At 35.7% G+C, this 23,280-nt stretch overlaps 1 protein-coding gene across 3 annotated transcripts in view; it reads right to left on the bottom strand.

Moving 5' to 3' along the window:
• The window catches only part of grid2 (glutamate receptor, ionotropic, delta 2), a 419,113-nt gene that overhangs the window by 180,811 nt on the left and 215,022 nt on the right, over positions 1-23,280 (bottom strand). For all 3 annotated transcript variants that reach the window (XM_017413845.3, XM_017413844.3, XM_017413843.3), the window contains exon 3: positions 14,534-14,821. In XM_017413845.3, coding sequence (XP_017269334.1) covers positions 14,534-14,821 — 288 coding nt within the window. The remainder of the gene's footprint in view (positions 1-14,533; positions 14,822-23,280) is intronic.

Genomic DNA, 23,280 nt, shown 5'->3' with positions numbered 1-23,280 from the left:
GACCACTTCCATTTACAGTGAGTCAAGAAAATTCCATGTTACCATTTATCAGAGATCAGAGAATATAAGAAGCCAGTTTGGGCTTGTCAATGAGATGTGAGGCCTTGATTAAACATCTTGTTTAAACAAAAACTTGCAGCATGATATGGGTTCAATTCCATCATACAATTCCATCTTAACTACTTGTTCAGTGTGCAGAATTGCATTTTTTTTCCTTTGAAAGTTTGCTGAGGTTTGTCCTCTGAAACATCAAGGCAATGCAATGCTGGAGATACCAGTCGTTGAGGCTGTTGTGCTTCTTGTTCTTGATTAGATTTATCAGCAGTTCCATCTGTACCAGTTCCAGCTGGATCACACCTTCACTGATTACAGGCACAACTGGCCTTTGGTTCAACTTGATAGATTCCAGTGTCATGGAAACCAATCAGGTGTGCACATTCAGATGTAGGTGCTCTGGGACTTTAAAGTTGTCAAAATATGTATTGAAGTTGACTGCCAGACTTTTCAGCAACACTGCTATTGGAAGCAGCCAGGAACAGGTCCAAATTCTCCCAGCAAGCATTCAGTTTTTCAATTATCTCTCATACATTTGTATTTCAGGTGGGAGCTGCAGGTTGAGTGGGTTTAAGTGGTTTGATTTGTCACACACATACACAAACAAGCACAAAAAAAAGAGGGCCATGGACTTATCATGTGTGAACCTCAACTGAACTTGGTCCAAATATAGAGCTTTTTGGTCCTGTAGCAATATTCTGAAAAGCCAGTGCTTTAGGGTTTAGGCTGAACTAATGTAGTTCACATTTTTAATGGCTGCATTCACAGTTGCTTTCATTTCTTCAGACAGTTTGGTACAAAACGCTTGATGAATGATGTAGTGTAGCAAAATGACTGTTGGGAGTTCTGGCTCTAGAGGTGAGACAAAGTCTTTCTCTAGTCTCGTCACATTGTATAAATGGCCCACTGTCAGTTACACTGACGTTAATTTATCCAGCTGCCGAGAAGGTTTTTCAAAGAAAAATACAGTATATTGTTACCTGCTGTGTCTGTCTTTAAAAGCAAAATACACTTCAACGCCTCTGTCGAAGTTTCCCAAACAAACTATCTCACAGATACAGACAACTGCACAATACTAGTGGCATCTGTGGATTCATTGACAGTGATTGATATGTAATCTAAAAATTAAAGGTAACAAGGCATTTTTAAACAAGTTTTACTATCGATGCTGCCATAAAATCCATCCAACTTGTGCAAGATGGTTAACAATGACTTCTTTGTTCTTGTCTCCTTTGAGTAGCTATAGGATTCCCAGCATGTACACGTTCACAAGTTCAGCATGCGCAAACGGCTTGTCTTCCTTGGATAGTTCCCAAGTACATGAAACAAAGCAGAATGCGCTTTCTCAGCAACCAGCGGATGTGCTGATTGCTGATATTGCAGTATAAGATGACTTCAAAGTCAAAATCCTCACTTTTCCTGTGGTCTCCCTGTGTTGTAATTCTGCACAAAGGCTAGCATACTTGGTCCCGTAAAGCCATTCAAAAATCAACATTGTTGCATACAACAACCTTTTAGCAAATTAAACCCCTATAGTTTAGTGTTGCTATGAGATGAAAGCATAAAACTGTGCAGCTCACCTTGTTTTAACTTAAGGGTCTGTATTTAATGTTAACTGTTTGATGCCTGTCATACTCACTCAACTTTTCTGAGAACCTGATCTGGGTGCAGCCATCAGCAGATGTGCATAAATTAGAAAAAAAAAATAGTGTTATAGTCAAAAGTTTGTAAGTAAAAGCAAGCAACATTTATTTTTTATACATACATCTAGAATTAATTTATTTTAACTGCAAATAAAAAAGTCAGTGAATCTGCTAAAACTATGTTTGTGAGATAAGTATATTTGCATTGAAATATGATAGCCCATGGAATGTTTTTTTTTAAAGTACCAACCACTATAATTACCTATAATAAAAGGTTTTTTTTTCATTGTAACAAAACCAGGATGTGGGTGTTGGTATTTTTATTGCTACTCATCTGCTTTTAATGAGCTACATTGCAAGTCAAGGTAATCCTAATTAAAGCACTTTGGTTGAGGCCACAGCTAATGATGTCAGAGAGAGAGCGCACGCGTCTGAGTGCTAAGCTTCAGTATGTAAAGCTAATGATCTATTTGATATGGAAAATGGATGACACTGTCGTCACAGCCAGTGTCACATATGAGCAATTAACTGGATTGATTAAAGCTGTTAAGAGCAAGAGTGCTTTGGCGATAGTGATTTCATCAAGGCCAAAATTTGGAAGTTCAGCATTGTAAAAAGAGGAGACACGGCACAATTATAATAATTCTGAAAACAAAATTCCATGCACACATATGAACAAAGGTCACAGATGCTAACAATGTCAGAAAGACCTTGAGTTCAGTAGCATAGGCATAAGCAGAAAAAAAAGAAAAAAACATAAAACCTCTGTGTCAGTATTTTGTTGTAGAAAATTGAAATCTTTCTGTTGCAGCTCAGTTTTATTTTACAGGTATGCGCAGAATAATAGCAGTTGCAGCCTACAATACACATTCAGATGGTAAAGACTCCATTAATGCAACAGCTGGGAACCCAGTCTGTTTATATGAGACTTTTAAAGTGAAACAGATCTGTCCATGTTTCTGTGCACATACATATGCATGAAAACATTTTACAACCACATCAAAACAAACCAAGTTTAGTATTTATGAATGGTGTAAAAACAAAGTCGATCTGCCATGCTTTACCCACCAATTATGACATTAATTTTTGTAACCAATCTGTTTATGATGATGAAAAATAATTGACGAGCACTTGCAGTCCAGACCGCGAGAAAACACTTCAATTGTCAAAAACTCCTTCTCTTATCTGTGTGGAAGCACAAAGTTACTAAGCCATCACTATTTAATGTCTACTGTTACTTTGAAAAAATAATATTTTACACCCATGGCAATTACTGTGACAATATTGATTATATTTAAGTTTATATTTGTGACTCCACATAAGTTCTTTAACATGTATTACCTGACTAATGTATCAGTATCAACTGATTTATGAAGTATTTAAAAAAAATGAATGTTAAAAAAAGTGTGTTACACTAAATAATTGTGAAATTATTGGGCATGTCATTTTACACACAGACACTAGATGAAGTGTATTATTTCTGGTTTATAAGATGGAACAACAATTTACATTTACAATCAAAACAAAATCAACTTAAACCTTTTGCACTATTTAATTGATGTTCTCTGTGATACGTCAAGCATCAGACTCAAAACCTTTTATCAACAATGCAAGAAGAAACAAATTAAAGGTAAACAACACAGCAATTGCATGTTTATTCTTGGGCATCCTAATCAGCAATTGCATGCACTCGCTCTCTGCCTAATGTGCCCTGTTGCTGCTTCTCCATCTGATGATCCACCATGTCTTTTGTTCACTTGGAACAAAAGATATTACAAACTACATTCCTGGTAAATCATAGATTTTCAGACACATTTGTTCAACTTAATGCTCTGCACATATGTTTTAACTAACACTGATGATGTTTACTGGCTAAAAATTATAGTTGAACAGAAACTTAAATTGTCGTGGTTTTGGGGTTTGGGAGTTATGAATTTGCTGTTTTAGATTTTCCTTATCAGTATGTGTCAGTTACCTTGTTTATTTCTGACAGTGTTCCCCTGTCTGTTTGGGTTTTGTCTCACCTTATTAAACCTTTTTTTTGGTATTATACCTGCCTTTCATCTGCTGCTCTGCACACTTTGGTCTTTACTTACGACCAACAACACCACTGTTACATAAGTATCAGTATATACAGAAGTGAATTGAAGAACTTTATAAAAGGTCTCCTTGTCATTTGAATAGTGAATTTGAAAACAATTTTAGACTTGAAAAGTATTTATTGCTAAAAAAATTGGGACAGGGACAGGCTATCTATTATTTTGGGTTAGCTAACTGCAAAATTCAAAAGATTATTTGGAGAAACAGGAAATTGAAAGCAGGGGAGTTCTATATATCTTGGGGTCCTGTTCATGGGCAATGGTTATATGAAGTTAGAAATGTTTTTTAGAGGAGGGCTTTGCCAGCATTAGGCAGAGTGTTGTTCTGGGTTTTATGGTAAAGGAGTTGACTTAAAGACAAAACTTTCAAGTTAGACTATTTTCATTAAGGCTTTTTTAAAAAAAAACATTTGAGAACTTTTGGTATACTTTAGGTTACATAGATTTTGTATGAGCAAGACAAACTAAGACAATTGAATTTAGCTCTTTAATATAAACAGTTGAATAAACATGGTTCTATTCACTGAGAATTCAATATTCTGCAAAAATAAAATTCCACTTTAATGTTACTATTGTTTATTGTGCAATTGAAGAAAGAAGTTTGGAAAATATTGAACACTGCATCCAGTCAAAAAATTTATGGTACAAAACAGGAAGGTTTCATGACATCTGAGTTGGCAAAATGGCATTGAATTTCAAATGTGAACATAACCAGGTTCAATTTTACACATTTGTAGTCAAAAGCCTCCTTGTTCTGAACATCAAAGTTTGGCTGAAATCCTGCCTTCTTCTTTTTCAAAGGACAGGGATAGAGCATGTACCGCCCCACTGCTGAGCGGATCATTGACTTCAAGACACTTTCCATCAAGGTGCTTTAGGACAAGATAGTGGATAAAAAGATGGGTAAAATTGCTACTGTCCTTGCCCACCCAGGCAACCATCTGTTTGAGAAATATTCCTCTGGGAAACAGTATCGGTCCATTAACACCATGACCACCCATCATCTTAAATTCCCCCCCCCGAGCACTGTCACCTCACTTAACCACTCCTCCTGTGTCTATGGAAAGACATATTGTCCATCCCCACAGTGGTCCAGGCCCCTTCATTCAACGTAGATGACTTTGTTACTGAAGACATGATGTCCACTGTCATCTATAGATGGGTTTCACAATATTTTAAAAACCTTTGGGGTGCCATTATTTGTACTTGCAAATAACTTGAGAATTCAGTTTATATAACCATGTAGTGTAAAACTGACAGCTGTGTAAATGATTGCATGGATCACAAATAAATCTGAAGATTCCAGATGCCTTAAAATGGCACATATCCACTTTAGTCTTAGGTGCATTTAGGTAGTCATTAGTTTGTCAATCTGGTCAGACCTAAGTGCTATTTATCCAAATTGAGGTAGTTCAAAGAACTATCGACAACAGGTAAGACATTAATTAGTTATAACCTTTCTATAAAACTTCACTTCAAAAGATTTGAACTTTCGTCAAGGCTTGTACAATATTAGAAACAATGTCTCAGCTTTGTAAGTTTATCCTTGTTCCACACTTTTCTATCTATTCTCCAAGTCCCTGGCTCAAAGTAAAAGCTAGAGTTAATGTAGTGTAGCAGCTAATGGCATGCAGGGATTTCACCTGGATGTATGAACCAGCTCAGAGGTACACTGGGTTCACAAATGAACACTGCTTGCTTTCCCCTCATTCTTCTCTTTTCCCTTTCAAAACCCCCCAACACTTAGGGGCCAAATCTCGTTTTGATGGAGTGTAAAATCTACGGTGTTATTCAAGAGGCAGACTTTGTGTTTTATATAATGTCAATCAATTTCACACTGGAGATTAGCACTACAAGACTAAGGGCTGGTTTTCTCTAATCCCAAAGGGAATTTCAATAAAATGTTTCCTTTAAAATAGATATGACTGATCTTTTCCTTTCCCCTTTCCAGTTGTTGCAAGTTTTTTTATCAAGCTTATTAATTAAACAAAAACTGTTACAGTCTATTAAAACCAAAGTAATGATTGCACTATGGTTAGCACCTAACTACGAGTAAAATGTTGTCATTAATGGTTGTACTACAAATTTCCCTATAGAGAGAGGATGCTAAAGGAGAAGAACAAATCCATAAGACTTTTGCACCATGAAAAAATGAAATGGACAAACATGTACTGATGTTCCCTGGAGTGTTAGGAGAGAGTAAAACATCAAATATCTGCAAATGAGATTCAGCTTGTGCAGCTCCTCAGCTGTCTGTCAGAGCTTCCCTGTTCCTCTGCTCTCCCTGACTTTTTCCCCTGACTTGAACATTTTTCACACTTTTAAATATTTCCAGAAAATACTAAACATTAAAATTCTACACCTTCACATTGCACCTGACTGCAGAGAATTGGGCTTTTCTTTTTCCTATCCATCTGCTTTGTTTAAACCTTAATCTTCTTGCCAGGTGCATGAAAACTTTGCTTATAGCATTAATGACTTCAGAGAATCCATCCATTCATCTATCCATCCATCCATATTGGTTGAGCTCCCTGGGTGTCTTGGCTATCCCAGTGGTTGGTTCCTGCACTCAGGCTGGGAGTGCTTGATTGCTCATTGTATCATCATAATGCGAGTTCCTTGCTGCCATGGAATCTATGCTGACATTTATTAGTTTTGAAGGAGGAAAAGGGTAAGTGTGACCTTGTGTCCCTATTCTATACATTTATTGCCAGAGAAAGGCTGTATTTTGAAAACCTGGCTGGCTGTAAAGGCACAGGGTGGAGTGAAATTCAAACAGATGTATGTAAGACCTATATTTTTATTACAATTAGTAAAATATAAAGGTAACTGTGTTTAAATGCTGAAAAAATAAATAAATAAATAAATAAATAAATAAATAAATAAATATATATATAAATATATATATATATATATATATATATATATATATATATATATATAACTTAATCTAATTAAATTAGATTAAGTTTTCATCCATTGTGTTTTCTCTTTTTATTCTACTTTATTGTGAAGGCTGTTTCAAAATATGCCATGTGCTATAAGTGGTCACCCTTCACCTTCAGCATGTATATATTTAATGAAAGTAAACAACAATAAGAATACACATAAGTATATATATCTTTTACTCTAAACAACAGAAAATAATGTTTTAATCTTAATTTAAAGTAATGTAGTTGTAAAAAAAATAAGTTGTCAAAATTATGACAGCACCTCAAGACATCTGCTCTCTGTTCGATCCACTGTTAGGTCAATAGGCTCTTCACTTTGTCTTTCCTTTCTTTCCTTTCTGGCGATATTTATACTTGCTTCAGGCAACTTCACTGTAGCAAGGCTTAGAGGCAGTGATTTTTTTTTTCCAAATATGGATTTATTCTGAAAATAGAATGCATAGCATTTTGTCAGCCTAGGTCAAAAGATTTACTTTTTCAGTAGAAATTGTGGCAGAATATGTTTAAGAACCCAGACTGAGGAAGCAGAATCTATTGTGGTCCCATGAGTTCATCTTCATTTTTGAAAAAAATAAAATAAAAAATACTCCAGGACATAAAGCAACAATCATGATGCCTGCTGCTCTTAGAATCTTTTTGTTATAAGTCTCTCCTTTCACCACCATTTTGCTTTATTGTTCTTTTCTTTTCCTTTGTTTGATTCTTTTTACCTCATATGCCGCCCCCCAGGCTTCACATGGAGTCCCCACAGACAGCTTAACCAACACTTGTAAAAATCCAACACTCTATAAAAAGCTTAGCACATTTTAGGTGTGCATGACCTTTCCTATCTCCTAGAATTGTCTCCAGCTTCCCCCTACTACCATCCCGCTGCACACAATCCGATCTGCCTTTCACATATCAGAGGTGTCTAAGCTTTTTCGCCCTACTCTTTATCTTTAAATTTACTTTTATGACTCATTTCTTTTGTTTTTTCATCCTGGCTTTCCTAAGTACTGTGATGTTTTTACAATCTTAAGAGTGCCTGTTAAAAGTTGCACTGAATGTTAGATTTATGCTAATTTTGTCTAAATAAAACACGCCTGGATTATCACTTCTGGTAAACAATAGATGTGGGTGTACTCATTTTGGACTTAACCCTCTTGACAGAGTCTGTCCTTAGCTGTTCTAATTATGGTAGTGAAAAATTCTCCCAACTTAACTTGGGACATCAGTCCATGATGTCAAATTTGATCAAAGTTAAAATCACTTTACATCCTGGATACTACAGGATAATGGTCATAATTAGTGCTGGTCAGTTACTGACTCACCAGAGTTAATGATCTGAATCCTTGCACTGAATCAGGACTCTTCAGTCCAAGGTCTCAATTAACCTGGATCCTTCATGTCCTCTGGCAGACTTCTGCTAAGTCTGTGAGTTGGCGGACTCGCCCTAAAATCAGTTGAATTTCTGGAAATGCTGCAGATTAGCCAGGTCTCTTAGTCGAATGAAAAACTTACCAGACATGCTGCTGACTTAGGTAAGTCGCTCTTACACATTTAACTAACGTTTTGGGTCATACTTTACATTTTTGTTCAATCATTTGAAAGTTGTTTGTTAAATGGTGTGTGAAAGTGTAAAATAAACATCTCTGAATGATGCAATTCCACCGCCATTGTTTTCTTTTTATGGCAGCACGGGGGCAGCTTGAATGTCTAAAGTGATTCAAGCAAACCGGATTAATTTAGTGATTAACTCAGATTAAACAGAGTCCATAAAGCAAACCGAATTTACCAGCTCTAGTCATATTAATGTCTTGATAGGCTAAGACCAATGAAAAATAAGCAATATATACAGTACATTGTGTGACTTCAGGATGATGGAAAAATTTGAATTATTTGGCCCAAGAGTTGGGGCTTTGCATTCCAAAACTCTGCTGGTGAGATGTTTAGTTTTGATTAGTAGTCTATCATAGTTTGTATTTAAATGTATCATTTGACAGTATGGACACCACATGCTTAAATGCATACTTCCCATTTCTGCAACAAGATTATACTTTTCTTTTTTTAATTACATTTGTCACAAGTCTTCCAATAGAAATAGCATTGACAGGAAAAATAAATAAAAACAATTGGTTACACTCACAGGTCAGAGGCTTAGATAAAGAGTTTTTACACTACAGTAGATTTTTGTGTTTCTTGCCTACCTACCTAATAAGCTATGCCTCAAATCTGTATCACTTTATCTGCTCTCAGCTTTAGTGCTGATGTTTTAACTTTTTACATTCACAATCTCATTTATTTATTTATTTTTTTTTGCATTTGCTCTTTGCCTGTTCCTGACTGAACCATTTTAAGGTTAAACAGAACCTCTTTGTGTAACACTTTTTCGTCAAACATCACTACACTAATTAAAAATGACAAATGTGGCGTTTACAGCATTTTAATCTGTCATTAGTTTCATAACCACACATTCAGCTTGTGACAAAAAAGTGGTTCCTAACTCTTGCAAAGAGTTTATATATATATATATATATATATATATATATATACAAACATCCAAGTAGATATGTTGATATGTTGGCAATTAAAACAAAAGAACTGGTGCTAATAACCCCTAGCTCCAAATTAGTAATAAAACCAGTACAACTGAGAGTCCAAATCTTTTTATCGTGGCCAAGTCAACAAAATATATATGTAACCTATACTAATTTCAGGTATGCTTGTGGTATCTTTACTATTTGCTTACATTGTTTTACCTGTGTTAATTTTCTTTCCTAATAATATGACAATACATGTATTTTAAAGTGTGGATTGCAACTTTTTAGGAACTTTATATGAATATTGCATATATGAGTATGTTAAACAAGTAGGTTTTGAGAAAGTTTGTAAGGGAAAGCGATGAATAAATGATGGCCCTATTATCTTTCACCTTTTGTATTCCTTCATCCAGAGGACGTAAAATCTCAGACATCTACCAAAGAACTTTCTGATCTCCATCTTTGCTTTGATGTTTTACATGAAGCCCACAGAGAGATCAAATGTAATCTGGGGTTTTACCTCAGAAAATGACACCCTGCCATTTTAAATTTTGGACATTTTTCTTTTTTTTTTCTTCATTGCCAATATGCAATCCAATGAATAAGTTCTAACATCGTTTGACAACATATTAGTGATAAGTGTTTGTTTTATGTTTGAAACATTTATGCATTTAATACATGTTTATATTTTCCCTCAATGTTATTATTCATCCTGTTTTTTTCTTTGTCTTTTTTTTTTTTCTTCTACAAACTGTTGTCAAAAACACCCTGAGTTAAACACTCTTCATTTTACAAAACCTTTCATCAGTTGTTATGAATTTCTGTTAACAAAGATTGCAATTAAATCTACAATCATTTCCACCAAAGGCACAAACCTAGTAAACTGGGATATCTACAAACTCCATTAAGTCAAACAGGATATAAACTCTATCCTCATAAGATGGGCACAGTTTACAATATTGATTTCATATATTGTTTAATCTTTACTAAAAATATATATATATATGCAAATTATAAAATAGCATACAATCATCATACAGCTACTGGTTAACTTTAGACAAGAGACCAAGCTGATACTTTAGAAAATTGCCCCCTTGACTATCATAGCAATACGTGAATACTGTATTTAATCTTTTTGAGGTAAATATTTTTACCACGTATACATGTACATTAAATGAATTTTATAGATGTTCCTATAAGACTATTTGTCTAATAATCATTTGAATTTCCTATTCATTGTGTTTACCTCCAATCATTATTAATGTTGCCTAAAAATAATTATAGAAGTGTTGATCTTTGTCCAAGCTTTACACATCTTTATCTGAATCTTTATAATAAAATATCAGGTGAAGTGAACAATCCCAAAACTGTTTGTGTTCTGCTTAAATCTGTTTATCTGTGCCTCAGGATCCTTTTGTTCCTGGCTAAAAAAATCCAGTTATTACTGCTAAGTGGTATCTCCTGGATTTAGTCTAGGAGGCCATTGTTTCTTTAGTTCAGACAAATAATGGGCAAGGTCACTCAGCAGGTAACAGCAGCCATCAGTAATGTTTTCAATGTACCTCATATTTTGTAGAAAAAAGAAAGAGAGAAAGAAAGAAAAAAATGAAAAATCTAAGTTAAGCACATTGAAGAAAAAGAAAAAAAGAGGGATAAACTGAAAGAGACAGAAAGAAATGGAATGGAGAGAAAACATATGTTCTCAGTGTCTGGGATGCACCAGTAGAGCTGAAAATAAGGATTGGGACAGTTGCACTGTACCTTCATTTGAGAGGACACACTTGACTGTCTGTTCTCTAAAGAACTCCTTGTACAGAGACAAGGCCTTTTGGGAACTTTGCTATCATCTTAAAAGACCATCTCTGTCTCCTTCTCCATTGTGCTCACTCATTTTCTCATTCTGGTGCTCTCTTGTCTCTTCTTACTTTTCTCAAACAGAGGGTGAGGTCATTAGGGAAAAATGGTGATATCTTTAAAGGGCCTTCTGTGACTGAGAGAACATCACTGGCAGAACCCACAGGACCTAAGTGATGAATCAGTGGCCACAGAGCACAGAGGGATAGAAGGACTTAAGTGGGTTACAAATATGTGTGCATTCATGTTTATGTGTCTGTGTCTACTGTGCAGATCTTATGAGTGAGCTACAACACATGTGGGGGCAAATTTTGGAATTAAATAAGTTCAATGAAGGTTGTCTGCCATGAACAAAAGGTGTTCCCTCTTTCACACTTGATTAGTTACAGTTACGGTCAGAATGAAAAGCTTTTGCCAGCAGGCATGAATAGATTTGTTGCAATCAGGAAAGCAAACGTAAAGAGACTAGCCTTATACTGTGTAATAGAACCTTGTACTGCAATGTTGTACAGGAGAAGGAATACAAGTACTAAGCCTTACTAATTTTGTGGAAACACATTTTTGATGCATGTCTGTTCTAACCAAACTATAAAACTAAAGGCAGTGTTCTAACCATTAAAACTGAAAACATATGTACAGTTCTGCCTGCACGTCTGGTTAGGTTTAAGGGCATGCTCCTTCCATGGAGTCTGTCCAGATTTTAGCCTGTTGGCAGCAGAGAAGAGCAGAGGAATAAAGTGCCATTTTAGCAGAACTTTTGAGACAATCAGCCAATTCCAACCTTTTTTTTCAGACCATCATACATGTCAGTTTAACCAAAATAACAGCACAGATGTAGTTTGTTATGGACATGAGTTTTGTCTGATTACAAGGTGCCTAATTAAAATCAGGATTTTTGTTGAAGCAAAGAACAGCTTTATTGAGTATTCAGCCATGTTAAGAGACATTATCTGTGAATACAGTGAATATTGAAGAAGCAAATAGATATAAACATCCTGGAAGGGATCATACTGCAAGTACATGCTGGTGTAATTAATATCCTAATTGGCATGTCAACCTTTGACATTTCCTTTTTTTCCCAAAAAAACCTTATCTAGGAAAAAAACAAATGAATGTGAAATAGTTCATCTTTGAAGTGTAATTTTAGCTTTGAATTTTAAAGTGGTGAACCATGAATATTAATTTATCCAACTGTAGTGTGTGCTAGCTGGACTTTGTAGTTGTTTTGAAGGTTGGACTTCCCTGAAGATTAAATGGTCCCAGTCAGAGATTCTGATGCAGATAAAAACAATAAAACAAAACTAAGTTAGATGTTGGCGACAGCATCATTTCAATCCTTAAGTCAGCTGGTGTTTGTGTTTAGCTCATAGTGATGAAGCAACTGAACATTAGTGTATCTGCAACTTCCCTGTGTGAAGTTGTATCACAGTTGAAGGACTAAAGATAACAAAGTGACATTGATATTGATGCAAATAAGTATTTGATTAAATATTAAAATTCAGTATCAATCTATAAATGGCAATCATGTCTGACAGCTCTATTTAGGCCAACATTTGCTGTTATTTCCACAATATGTACCATAGTAAAAGTAAACAGACATTATGTGTAACATTCTGACAAACAGACTTAACAAGACTATAGCTCCAACCACATTTAACTGAATCATTATATACTTGTATTCTCCACAATTATTATATACCAAGGATGAAAAATTTTCCAATCAACTGTTGCTCAGGGTTGATTTAATCGCAACATTTATTATACTGACATCTAAGTAGTGGCACTAGCATTTCCAGAAGGGCCACATTAGCAACAAGTCAATATTCATCCAATATAAGCAGCCTGGTAATGCTCCCTAGTTACTTTTAGAGGACATAGGGCATTCAATATTCAGATAAAATGCTTTAATGTCTCAAAGATTGAAGTTCGGTCTGGAAAAAGCATTGCAAAACAATTCCACTGCAGAGATCCCATTGGAGATCAATGCATACAACACATTAATTGTGTTAATTGACTACAATGAGTGAAATAGAGTTCCATTATGGCTATGAGGAGTAAATCAACACAGAATCACTAGAGACAGAAAACTATTTCACTTGTTTGAGCTCAAACTTGTTTCGTGTGCTATACCTCTGTCCTCCCACTTTTGAGAGATGTTACAGTTAGTGTTTTCCATTAGATGGCAAAGCACCTACACTTAAATCAGTCATTCAAGTGAGATCCAAAATGGAAAGTGTTGAAAAGCTTCCACCCATTAGGAGCACTGCCGCAGCGGTGTTCTCACCTGCAGGACTCAAATGCTGCTTTTTGCATGGTATGTTTTGCCTCAACTCAAGCAACCTCTCTCACTTTTTTTTTTTTTTTCCAGACTGTTGCTGGTACAAGGTACTGTTTTTACCTCCACCTAAGACAGGTTTCCAAACAAGCTGAGCTGAAGCTCACAAGGTGACGTGAAAAGACGACAGGGCCAATATTTTTGGGAGTTGTCACCTGACAGCGTATCAACAACATCTGCAGGAGTGCTAAACTCTTGCACAAACAGGCAAATTTTCTTGTTCTCAGAAGAAAGATGTGGTTGCAAATCCCAACACATTTGTGTGGATGGGTTAGGATTCCACAAACACGCTTTAGAAACTGTAGGTGCAAATTTACTTTCACCGTTGTCATTCTCCACAGAGTTTTTCCTTCAAAAATGCGACCCTTGTTCTGAGCTACTGTATATGCAAAGTCCCAAAGTGCAATGGCAACGCTACACACATGCAAAAGTTTTCTATCCTCTCCTGTTCTAAGTTGGGTAAACAGATGTGATCAAATTTTGTTGTGACCAAGCAGTCAGAAAGACTCTAGCTAAGAAAAGATACAACATGCAAAACAAGGATTAAACCTCATGCATAAACATATTTACATGCTGTGAACAGGTCTGCATGCTTCACCCAGTTGCAACAGCTAAAATGTATTGTGCAGAGGGAAGCTATAAATTACTGCAAGTGCCACAATATAAAAGGGACATAAGATGTTTCTAGTCTAATGTTAGAGTTAATGGTCTGGAAAAAGAGAGGGAGAGAGAAAGAGAAAGAGGGTAAATGAGAAATCATACACACAAGCAGACAAACTGATGTGACACTGGAACAAAACTACACGTGTTTTCCCTGTTTCACTGTGACTGGGAGTCTGCATGCAGATACAAGTGTCAGTTCATGTTGTCAGGTATGTTTGACAAAGAGAAGAGAGTAAGGTGCTTTAACTTCAATATTTTGACATTTTTTCTGATCATGCAAGGAAAACATTAACACCTTTATATCATACAAATTAAATAATTCACAAAGCACCACCTCCTTTTTTTAATATAGGCAAGAGGATATTTTAAAGAATCATCAAAAGTCAGACAAAACATAAGGAACTTATTTTCTCACCAAAATCAGAATCGTAGAAGAGGACAAACTTCTGCCAGCTGTACTCAGACACCACTTGCATGATGACCTCATTGAGATAAACAGGTGGGCGGACCATCAGGGTGTAGTCATCTGCTCCGGGAATGCGACTGGTGGGTGGGCAGGCAGAACGGGGTGTTCCCACCGGGGAGCGCTGGATAAAGAGGTGGGGGATGTGCATGGCATCGGCCAAGGTTTGAAGGCTGCCTGCCGACATGCAGCCAATTGAGCTAACCAGTGCCAGGATGCCCCGATTCATCAGCTCACAGGCTGGATGTAGGAAAAAAAGAGAGACAGAGAACACAAGAACAATGTTTTTGTTAGACCTTTCAAACTTTTCTTATACAAAAAAATGTGCCATATTTTTGGTAAACATTTGTTGTGAAAATGCACCCAGCCAAGTTAAAGGTTTTTTTTGTTTGTTTTTGTCTTATTGTACATTTGAACACTATCTCAGCTGATCAGTTATCATGCAAAGCATAAAGGCAGCAAATATTATGTACTAAAATAAAATTATAATTTATCTGAAAAATATTAAATAGAATAAAAATAAGCAAACTGATGTGACAATAAAACCCACAATATTTTGCTCAACCAGGACTAAAAAAACGGTGGAAAAAAGGTTTTGTTTTTTTTTAAGTGATCGATAAAGTGGGCAGCTCTTATGTGAAAATAGCCATCACAAAAAGGCTTTCTCTCCTTTGTTTTTTTAAGCCTAAATCTTGTAATGATTTTTAGAGCTCAGTGCTCTGGCTGAAGTGTGAGGGTGTAAAAGTTCAGACAAGGAAGATGGTGCCACACCATTAAGACCTCTAAAACAACTAATAAAATTTTAAAGTGCACCCTGTAATGAACTGGAACGCAGTGTAGGTTGAACACGTGAAACATCATCACACAATGTGTTGTGTCTGAAAACAGACTGCAATGAAATGATGATCAACACCCAAAGAATAAAAAGTGATTAAATGATCTGTAATGAAAACACAGATTAAAAGCTGTGGATCACCTCTTGCAGTTTTAAAAGTTCCTTGAATGAGAAGCTAAATGTCTTCAAGAATGAAAGAGTAAGCCTAGCTGCCTTCAATTCAACTTTATCTTGCTAGGATTGTTGTTCTACAACCATGAGATCTCTAAACAGAAAACAAAATCATGCCATCTTTTTGCCAGAGATTATCATTATTCTTCCAGTTATTTGTGCTCTTTCTGCCTAAATCTTCCTCAGCTCTGAGACATTGTGTTCTACCTTCCCCTCCCTCTCAGGCCTCTGAAACACCTCCACCTCCACCCTCTCACCCCTCTCGCCTGTTATCTCACGTCTTGTCCAAAAAAGCCCCTTTGAGCGCTTACCTTTCAGTCCAAATCATTTCATAGCCAGTCTTGCAGTGATTTTCATTTTAATTGCCTTACAGCACCACAGGATGCAATGTGCTGTCCTCAGTTTGGAGTCATGTGTCTCCACTGCCACCTCTTTTTAAACACCCCCTTCGTCAGATTTTTTTTTCCTCTTCCACCTACAGACCTTCAATTTTCACCATATTTACTCAGTACCAGCTTTCTCCTTATTTTTTTGTTTATGCTCAAGGTAACACAAGCACCCCCCTGTAATATTCTGTTACTACATTTATCTATCGAGTTGTCAACTCTTTTCAAACATTTTATTATTTGTCTTTTTTCAGTTCACATTTTTTAACAAGTGACCGCCTACACTTTGCCTTTGTGTCTTTGCTCCTGCTCTCCACCCCTCATCCACCTTAAACTGTATTTCATCCCTCCCCTCTACCCTCATATTGTTCTTCACTGTGACTTTCACTATTAGAAGTGTTTTGTTTATTATTAACTTCTAAAGAGACAAAAACCTTGTCACAGATACATTGGATGGAACAAAATGTAGTGCAAACCCTTTAAATATATTGTAGAAAATACACATACACACCTAGACACATTGTGCAAACGCAATGTAAAATAAAGACTCTAAAGCACACATTCAGACTGTTCAATGCCACAGGGAGTATTCTGTTGACAGAGCAGAAATAAAGCAAAAAGAAAGAGAAAGAACAGAAAGTCAAAAACAAACAAACAAAAAAAAATGTCTACAAGAAAGAGCTTGGGGAGACAGATTTATGGTGCTGAGACAGGCAGAATAAAACATTGTATGTGTGCATGCATGTGTGAAAAAGAACATTAGAGCTATATACTATGACAGTGATTCCAAAGTGAGCTGGGCTGCACAAAAACAACCTAATGAGTTTGATCTTAAAGTAGTTGACTAGGATAGATTCTCAAAGTTTTAAGTCAAATCAAAGTTTTTCTCTGCAGCACTTTTGAAAACAACCTCAGCTGACCAAAGTGCTGTACGAGCTAAAAACACAAAACAGTGTATGTTGCGTGTTTGTCTCGGTATAAATTATGCACAGCATGGTGTCTTCATTTTTTTTTTAATTTAGTGTGTTTAAATAATCTATGTAAGTTAAAGCATCAGTGATTCAATATTTATATTTTTTAAATTTGTTCAACACCTTATAACTAAATGTATCTGACGACTCGTCATAGCAGTTTGTGTTAATGCTATTTTATAAACAAATGCTCTTTTATGACTTTTTGCAGTTAAACAGTTTCACAGTACATGGTTATCCTGATAGAAATATTCTGGAATTCCTGTTAGACATTCCCCAGGCTGCACTGACTGTGCTACAGCTTGCTGTTGCTGCTACTTGAACATGCAAAAACCAATAGGAATCTAGGCAAACAATGTAATGTGAAATTGGCAGATCTCATAAATATAGGTTTGTGAAGAAGTGTTTGCATAAACAACTATGACATATTTGTAATTAGAGTTAGAGTGTAATTAGAGTTCTTTTAACATCTACTTTGGTCTCAGCCCCACTCGGACTAGCCGTTGGCTTGTCAATGAGCTCTCTTCCACAGGTGAGATATTATTTGTTCACAACCTTTTTCACAGAACTCCACTTCAAAAGATTTGAACTATTGCTTTAATATGGAAGCAATAGCTTTAAATAAGTGAACACAAACCCAGTCTATTTTTAATTGCCAAAACATTGTAAGGAAGGATTTTTCTTCTTAGCAAAAGCCAAAGGGGATAAATTAGTCATATATTTTTTTCCCGGGCATTGATGTAGATGATTAATGAGTAGAAGCCAAAGCAGTTTCAATTTAACTGCCCATTGTACAAGTCTGTATTTTGAGAAATTAATTAAAGTGTAACAATATATGATTAAACTTCACTAAATCTTAGTATACTGCTTAGTCATGGACATTATTCCTAAAATCAATGAGCCCAGGATTCATTCTCTATTCTCCAGTAACTTAATATTTAAGCTCATGTATGCCTTTGGGTATGTAGAGTAAAGTAAAACGTGAATTTACATTACGTGTGAATATGTATTCCTCTATATATAGCTGAGCTGAATATGCCAGTCATCTTTCATGGGAAAAATTATCCTTACTCCACATCCGCATTATAGCGGTCATGCTAACAAACGCTTTAGCTCCATTGCTTTAGTCTAGCTAAAGTACATTAGCTTAGCATTATCAAGGCTTTGGCTAATGGAAGGTTTTGCTAATCCGCTATTTATTAGGGCACTTTGGAGAATTAGTGCCCTCATCCCCTCTACATCACACACTCTTTAGTCTGTGGGGGGCTTCTAAGCACTAGGCTCATTAATACTCTTTGCTAATGACTTAAAGGACTCGTTGCATTAACACAGCTCAACTTTGCATCACTCTGATGTAGAAAGCAGTTTAATGAGCAAAAATGAGAGACAGTTAGACAGCAAAATTTGGACATGGTAAGTTTGAAGAGTTTTAAAGTGTGTGATACAGAGATGCATTTCTGCTATCTGTGTTTGGAAAGCCCCACAAAATTACATAAAAAGTCAAAATTATAAATTGAAAGTTGAACTGCGTACATGGTAACAGTTAAAACAAACAACTATGTTGAGTGATTGCAACAAAAACACTTTTTTTATGTGGCGATAGTGCAAGAAAAAGTGTGGCCATTTGGATTTTTCACCAACATTTTCAAAGTACAGCAGCCCACTAAACTAGTCACATTACAAAACACTGCCTACACCCCCACACATACACATGCATCCTCCTCATACATAAGTAGTATGCAAATTGATGGTAAATCTTTCGAGAATAAATCTTGCTAAAGCAGCTAGGACCTGTCAAACAGTCAATTAGGGGTGTTTATTTAAAGCATGTAAATGTCAGTCATTCAAGCAGACATGTACACAACTGGGAGTTTAGACTGTTGACCACGGGGATTACAATACGGCTCATTTTTGCTAACCTACTGGCTATGTGTTTACTTTTTATTTATTTTTGGATATCTGTCTTTTTTTATCAAAGTTTGCTTGTCTTGTTTTTTTGTCTAATAGATCCACACCAGGGGACATCAATACCTTGTAAAATGAGATACATTGAGCGTGTCATTGTTTTTCTAGACATTTTCAGTCCACAGAACCAGTACCTGATGCAATTCTTTTTTGCATGCCAATGTTTTGATGCATGTTTTGTGTGTCAGTGTGCATCGTACATGTGTCTTTTGCAACAGAGCATGTCATTGGGCACCCTCTCCAGCTTGTCTGTCTGTCAGAATAAATGGACTCCAAGCACTTCACCTGCAGCCAGGTGTGACCAACTTTTCTCTCTCTGTGTCTCGTCAAGCAAGTCTCCTCCCAACACACGCCGACACACTTTATATACTCTTTGTCACGCTGAAGCATTGCCCTGCAGTTTCTGTGCCCCTGTGACTTAGCACAGGGACAAGAGGGAAGAGTGAGTGGAAAGCCAGTTAATCAGTTCTCAAAGCAAACAAATAAAAGAGTTTTTGTCTGAAACTCACAAGCATTTCTTAAATTAAATACTGCAACAAACCTATTGCAGAAACAGTTCATGTGTTTTATACTTTTTAAATTGCCTATCTCATATTATACATTCACTATTTCTGACAGCTCTTGCTAAAACTGAATAAGATAATCAAAAAAAAATACAGGTATTGGATAGACTATTAAAACTTAAACATTTTATGCAACAGCAGTGGCATCTTTAGCTAGTGTACTTATTTTCTTAAAAAAGAATAAAGAAAACAATTTTACACAGGGATCATAAAAACAAACTTTGCTGATGAGGTACTTTTTGTTTTAAACAGTGAGCAAAAAGCTTATAGCAGCTGTGGTTGACAGTAAAAAATAAAAAATAAAAATAAAATGGAAGTAGTTTAAAAAAACTAGCTAAAGGGTAACTCTTAAGTACTCACACTCAGGCATTAAAGCAGTAAATGGACCATGTTTTCATTGCATTAAAGCAAAACTTGTTTGAAGACATTTTGTTGTTAGTGCACATGATTTATATTCACAGCACTTTTTGTGAAACATTAATTATTTGGATACTATGTCTTCTAGACCACATTTTGCCTTTCAGTGTAATGAGTAATATAAAAAAATTGAAATACTGGTCATTTAATCAGTGTAGTCCAAGTTTCAGCTGACCCTTGGAAAAAAAAAATTGGGAATACAAATAAACAATTTGCCATTTGATAGGTGGTTTGAATGCAACTGTCACTTATATATGTATATATATATATATATATATATATATATATATATATATATATATATATATATATATATATATATATATCAAATTGCATATATAGAACATTGTGTTATACAAATATAATTAACATAAGTGAGAAAGGTTACTTTTTCATAGCAGTGGATCATATTTTTGTGTTGTGAGTGTGTCGTCCAAGCATTCTGTTAACTCACTTGAGGGATGAGGCTGGAGACAGAATTGTCAATGCTTGTTGTTGTAAATCAACAAAGTTAAACTGAGGAAAATAGAATGTCATGTCCGAATCTTCCTACAGGGAACAATAAAATCCTGAGCATTTAAAATTTGACCCAATACTTCCCTAATTTGGCAAAATGTGTTTTTATTTATTGAGTAATTTTGAATTAATAGTGCAGTAATAAGATTTATTCTCATAGGTAAATCTATGAACTGGAAGAAAAAAGCATAGAGTACCTGCTAAATGTTAGATGAGTGTTTAAGCTCGATCAAATTTCTGATTGCATCAGAAATTCACTGAGAGACAAGAAGAGGCTGGAACAGCCTTAATGTAGCTAGGATTTTGTCTCCATGTTTTGTGCGCAGTGATGTATGTGAGTGTGTGCGGATGACCTACTTGTGTCTGTGTATTGTTTTGTGTTTTGCTCTAGATTCACTGTTCCAAACCGCTGCCATGCATTGTGACATACACACAGCAAAGCATTGAATTGCAACACGAGATGCTTACTCACAGTGCTGGCGGGCTGAAAATATGCTCTGCTCTATAAAAGCCTCAGTGTGTGCCTGTGTGGATTTGTGGACTGTTGTTTGCTGATATACATTCCTTGAGGGAATTAGCAGTTGAATTAATATGGTCAGGGAGGTAGAATGAGTTAACATGCCCTTTTCGAGTTTGATTTTTGGACAATTTATCACCGTAGGTTCTCTGACTCCTGGTAGTTCCTGTTGCCAAAATCCCAAGACCAATGATTTCTCATAAACAACATCATCTTATTTCTGCCTCCAGTATGCCTTCATACCTTTCACCTTGTTCTTGTTAACATTTAATGGAACAGCCTTCGGTTTGATCTCGCCACATTTAACATTATCATTTTGGCTCTATTCTCTGGAGTTCTATACATCATCTCTTTTGTCCAGAGCATTTTTTCGTTCACTCTGTAACTCTGTTTGTGGTCTTCTTATTCCCTCCATTTAAACCTCAATCAATATTTATAACTATTATATTCGCCTTGTCACTTCTCTCTTACCTATCCCTGTCTTCAGGTATATATTCATACACTTTTTTTAAATTAATTTTTTTCTAGGTCAATATTTCCTTTTAGAATTTCTTCAAATTTTTACTCTGGCTTAAATGAAGTTGCTGTGTTGTCTGAAAGATAATATTTTTCTTGACTCCTCTTTCTAACATTTGCTATCTTTTTGCCTTACTCAGATCAATGTCAGTAATCATTACTTTTTATTATTTGACCTAGTTTTTCTCATGGTATTGTGAAGCACAAAATAAAAATGTCTCTTTGTAAAATGTTTTATTTTAGTTTTCTACTCCACACCTCTGAATAATCTCTGCTTCTGCCTTTTGCATTCCATCCAGTCTGTATGCATCTTGAACTTGTGCTATTGATATTGGTCGTGCTTATCTCAACTAATCCATACCTTCATTTATTCATCAATCACCTTAGATTATCGGCATTAAAACATATTTTATGCATCTTTTCCTTTACAGGTGGTTAAGTCCCTCTTAAAATTCTGCATCGGCCTCCTGATTGATCCATTAGTGCCCTCTGCTTTTAATTAAAATTTCTTTATGCAGTGTTCTAAAAATAGCAATGAACAACTAATATTCTGAAAGTAAAACAATTGTATACAAGTATATAAATATTTCTTTCATATATGTGCTCCAATATGAAAACAAATTTGTGACAAAAGAATAAATAATTTCCTATCTTACATTCATCATTCATTACTCCTCACGCATGTCAATAAAGAGGCCCACAGATAGGGATTAAAATAACAAACACATAAATAAACAAACATGTCTGGTGTGCTAGGATTGCTTTAAAGGGATTTTGGTCCCTGTATAACCAAAGCAAGAGCTGCATCCACATTTTTGGCACAAACGCGAGCTTGCTCCTGGTGCAGGCCTTGGGTTGAACTTCACCAGGGCTGCTTCTTGCTCTGATTCTGTTTGTGGTGGTCAAGGACAGGATCTCAAAGCATTGTTGTAGAGAAGAGGCTGTCCAGTTTGGAATCACCTTTATTTTTTTGCAGATGATAAGGTTCCGTTGGTGTCTTCAGGCCACGATTACAGCTGAGTGTGAAACACTAAGGATGAGAGTCAGCACCTTTAAGTCTGAGGTTATGGTTTTCAACCCAAAAAAGGTGGAATGCTCCCTACATGTTGGGAATGAGTCTTTGCTTCAAGCAGATGAGTTTAAGCACCTATTGAATGGAGAATGAAGAGAGATGACCTGACAGATCAGAGCTTTGTCTGCAGCAATGAGGGTGTAGCTCTAGTCTGTCATGATAAGAAGGTGGTGACCTGAAACGTGCAGCTTTCCATTTACTAATTCTGGACCCTCAACTATGGGTATGAGATTTGGATTGCAAATAAATAATCTTCTGTACTCTGTTAAGGGTCAAATAAGATGAAAATGCTCACATCTTAACATTATAAGTTATGAATCTTACTTGAATCAAAAAATAGAGTAATGAATTGCCAATGATGAGGAAAATGAATAAATGCAGCTCTATTTTCATCATACCACAACCATTTTAATCAACCAGTGATAAAGCAATCAATCCAATTTATAATTTTTCCTCCCTTCTTAATTAAAGTTCTATATTCGGAGAGAACTGTTTTTTTGTTGAGTTTAATCAAAATAACTGTCAGGCTGTTATTCTGTTTGACACTGGCCAACAGAGACACAGCTTACATCCTTCACCACAGGTTGCACTTGGGAGATTTTTCTGAACAGAAGGTAAAACTTTGGAAAATAATAATAAAATATATATTTTTTTTAAATTGCAAACCAAAATGTTGCCACAATGTTTTCTTAGTTATGTTTTACTGCATAATAATTACACTAAACTAACTCATTGAAATATGCGATGCCTATTTGAATTTCTGTGAACTT

The sequence above is a fragment of the Kryptolebias marmoratus genome, linkage group LG1, assembly GCF_001649575.2.
Source record: "Kryptolebias marmoratus isolate JLee-2015 linkage group LG1, ASM164957v2, whole genome shotgun sequence".
Classification (NCBI taxonomy): domain Eukaryota; kingdom Metazoa; phylum Chordata; class Actinopteri; order Cyprinodontiformes; family Rivulidae; genus Kryptolebias; species Kryptolebias marmoratus.
This window is presented reverse-complemented; position numbering and strand designations above follow the sequence as displayed.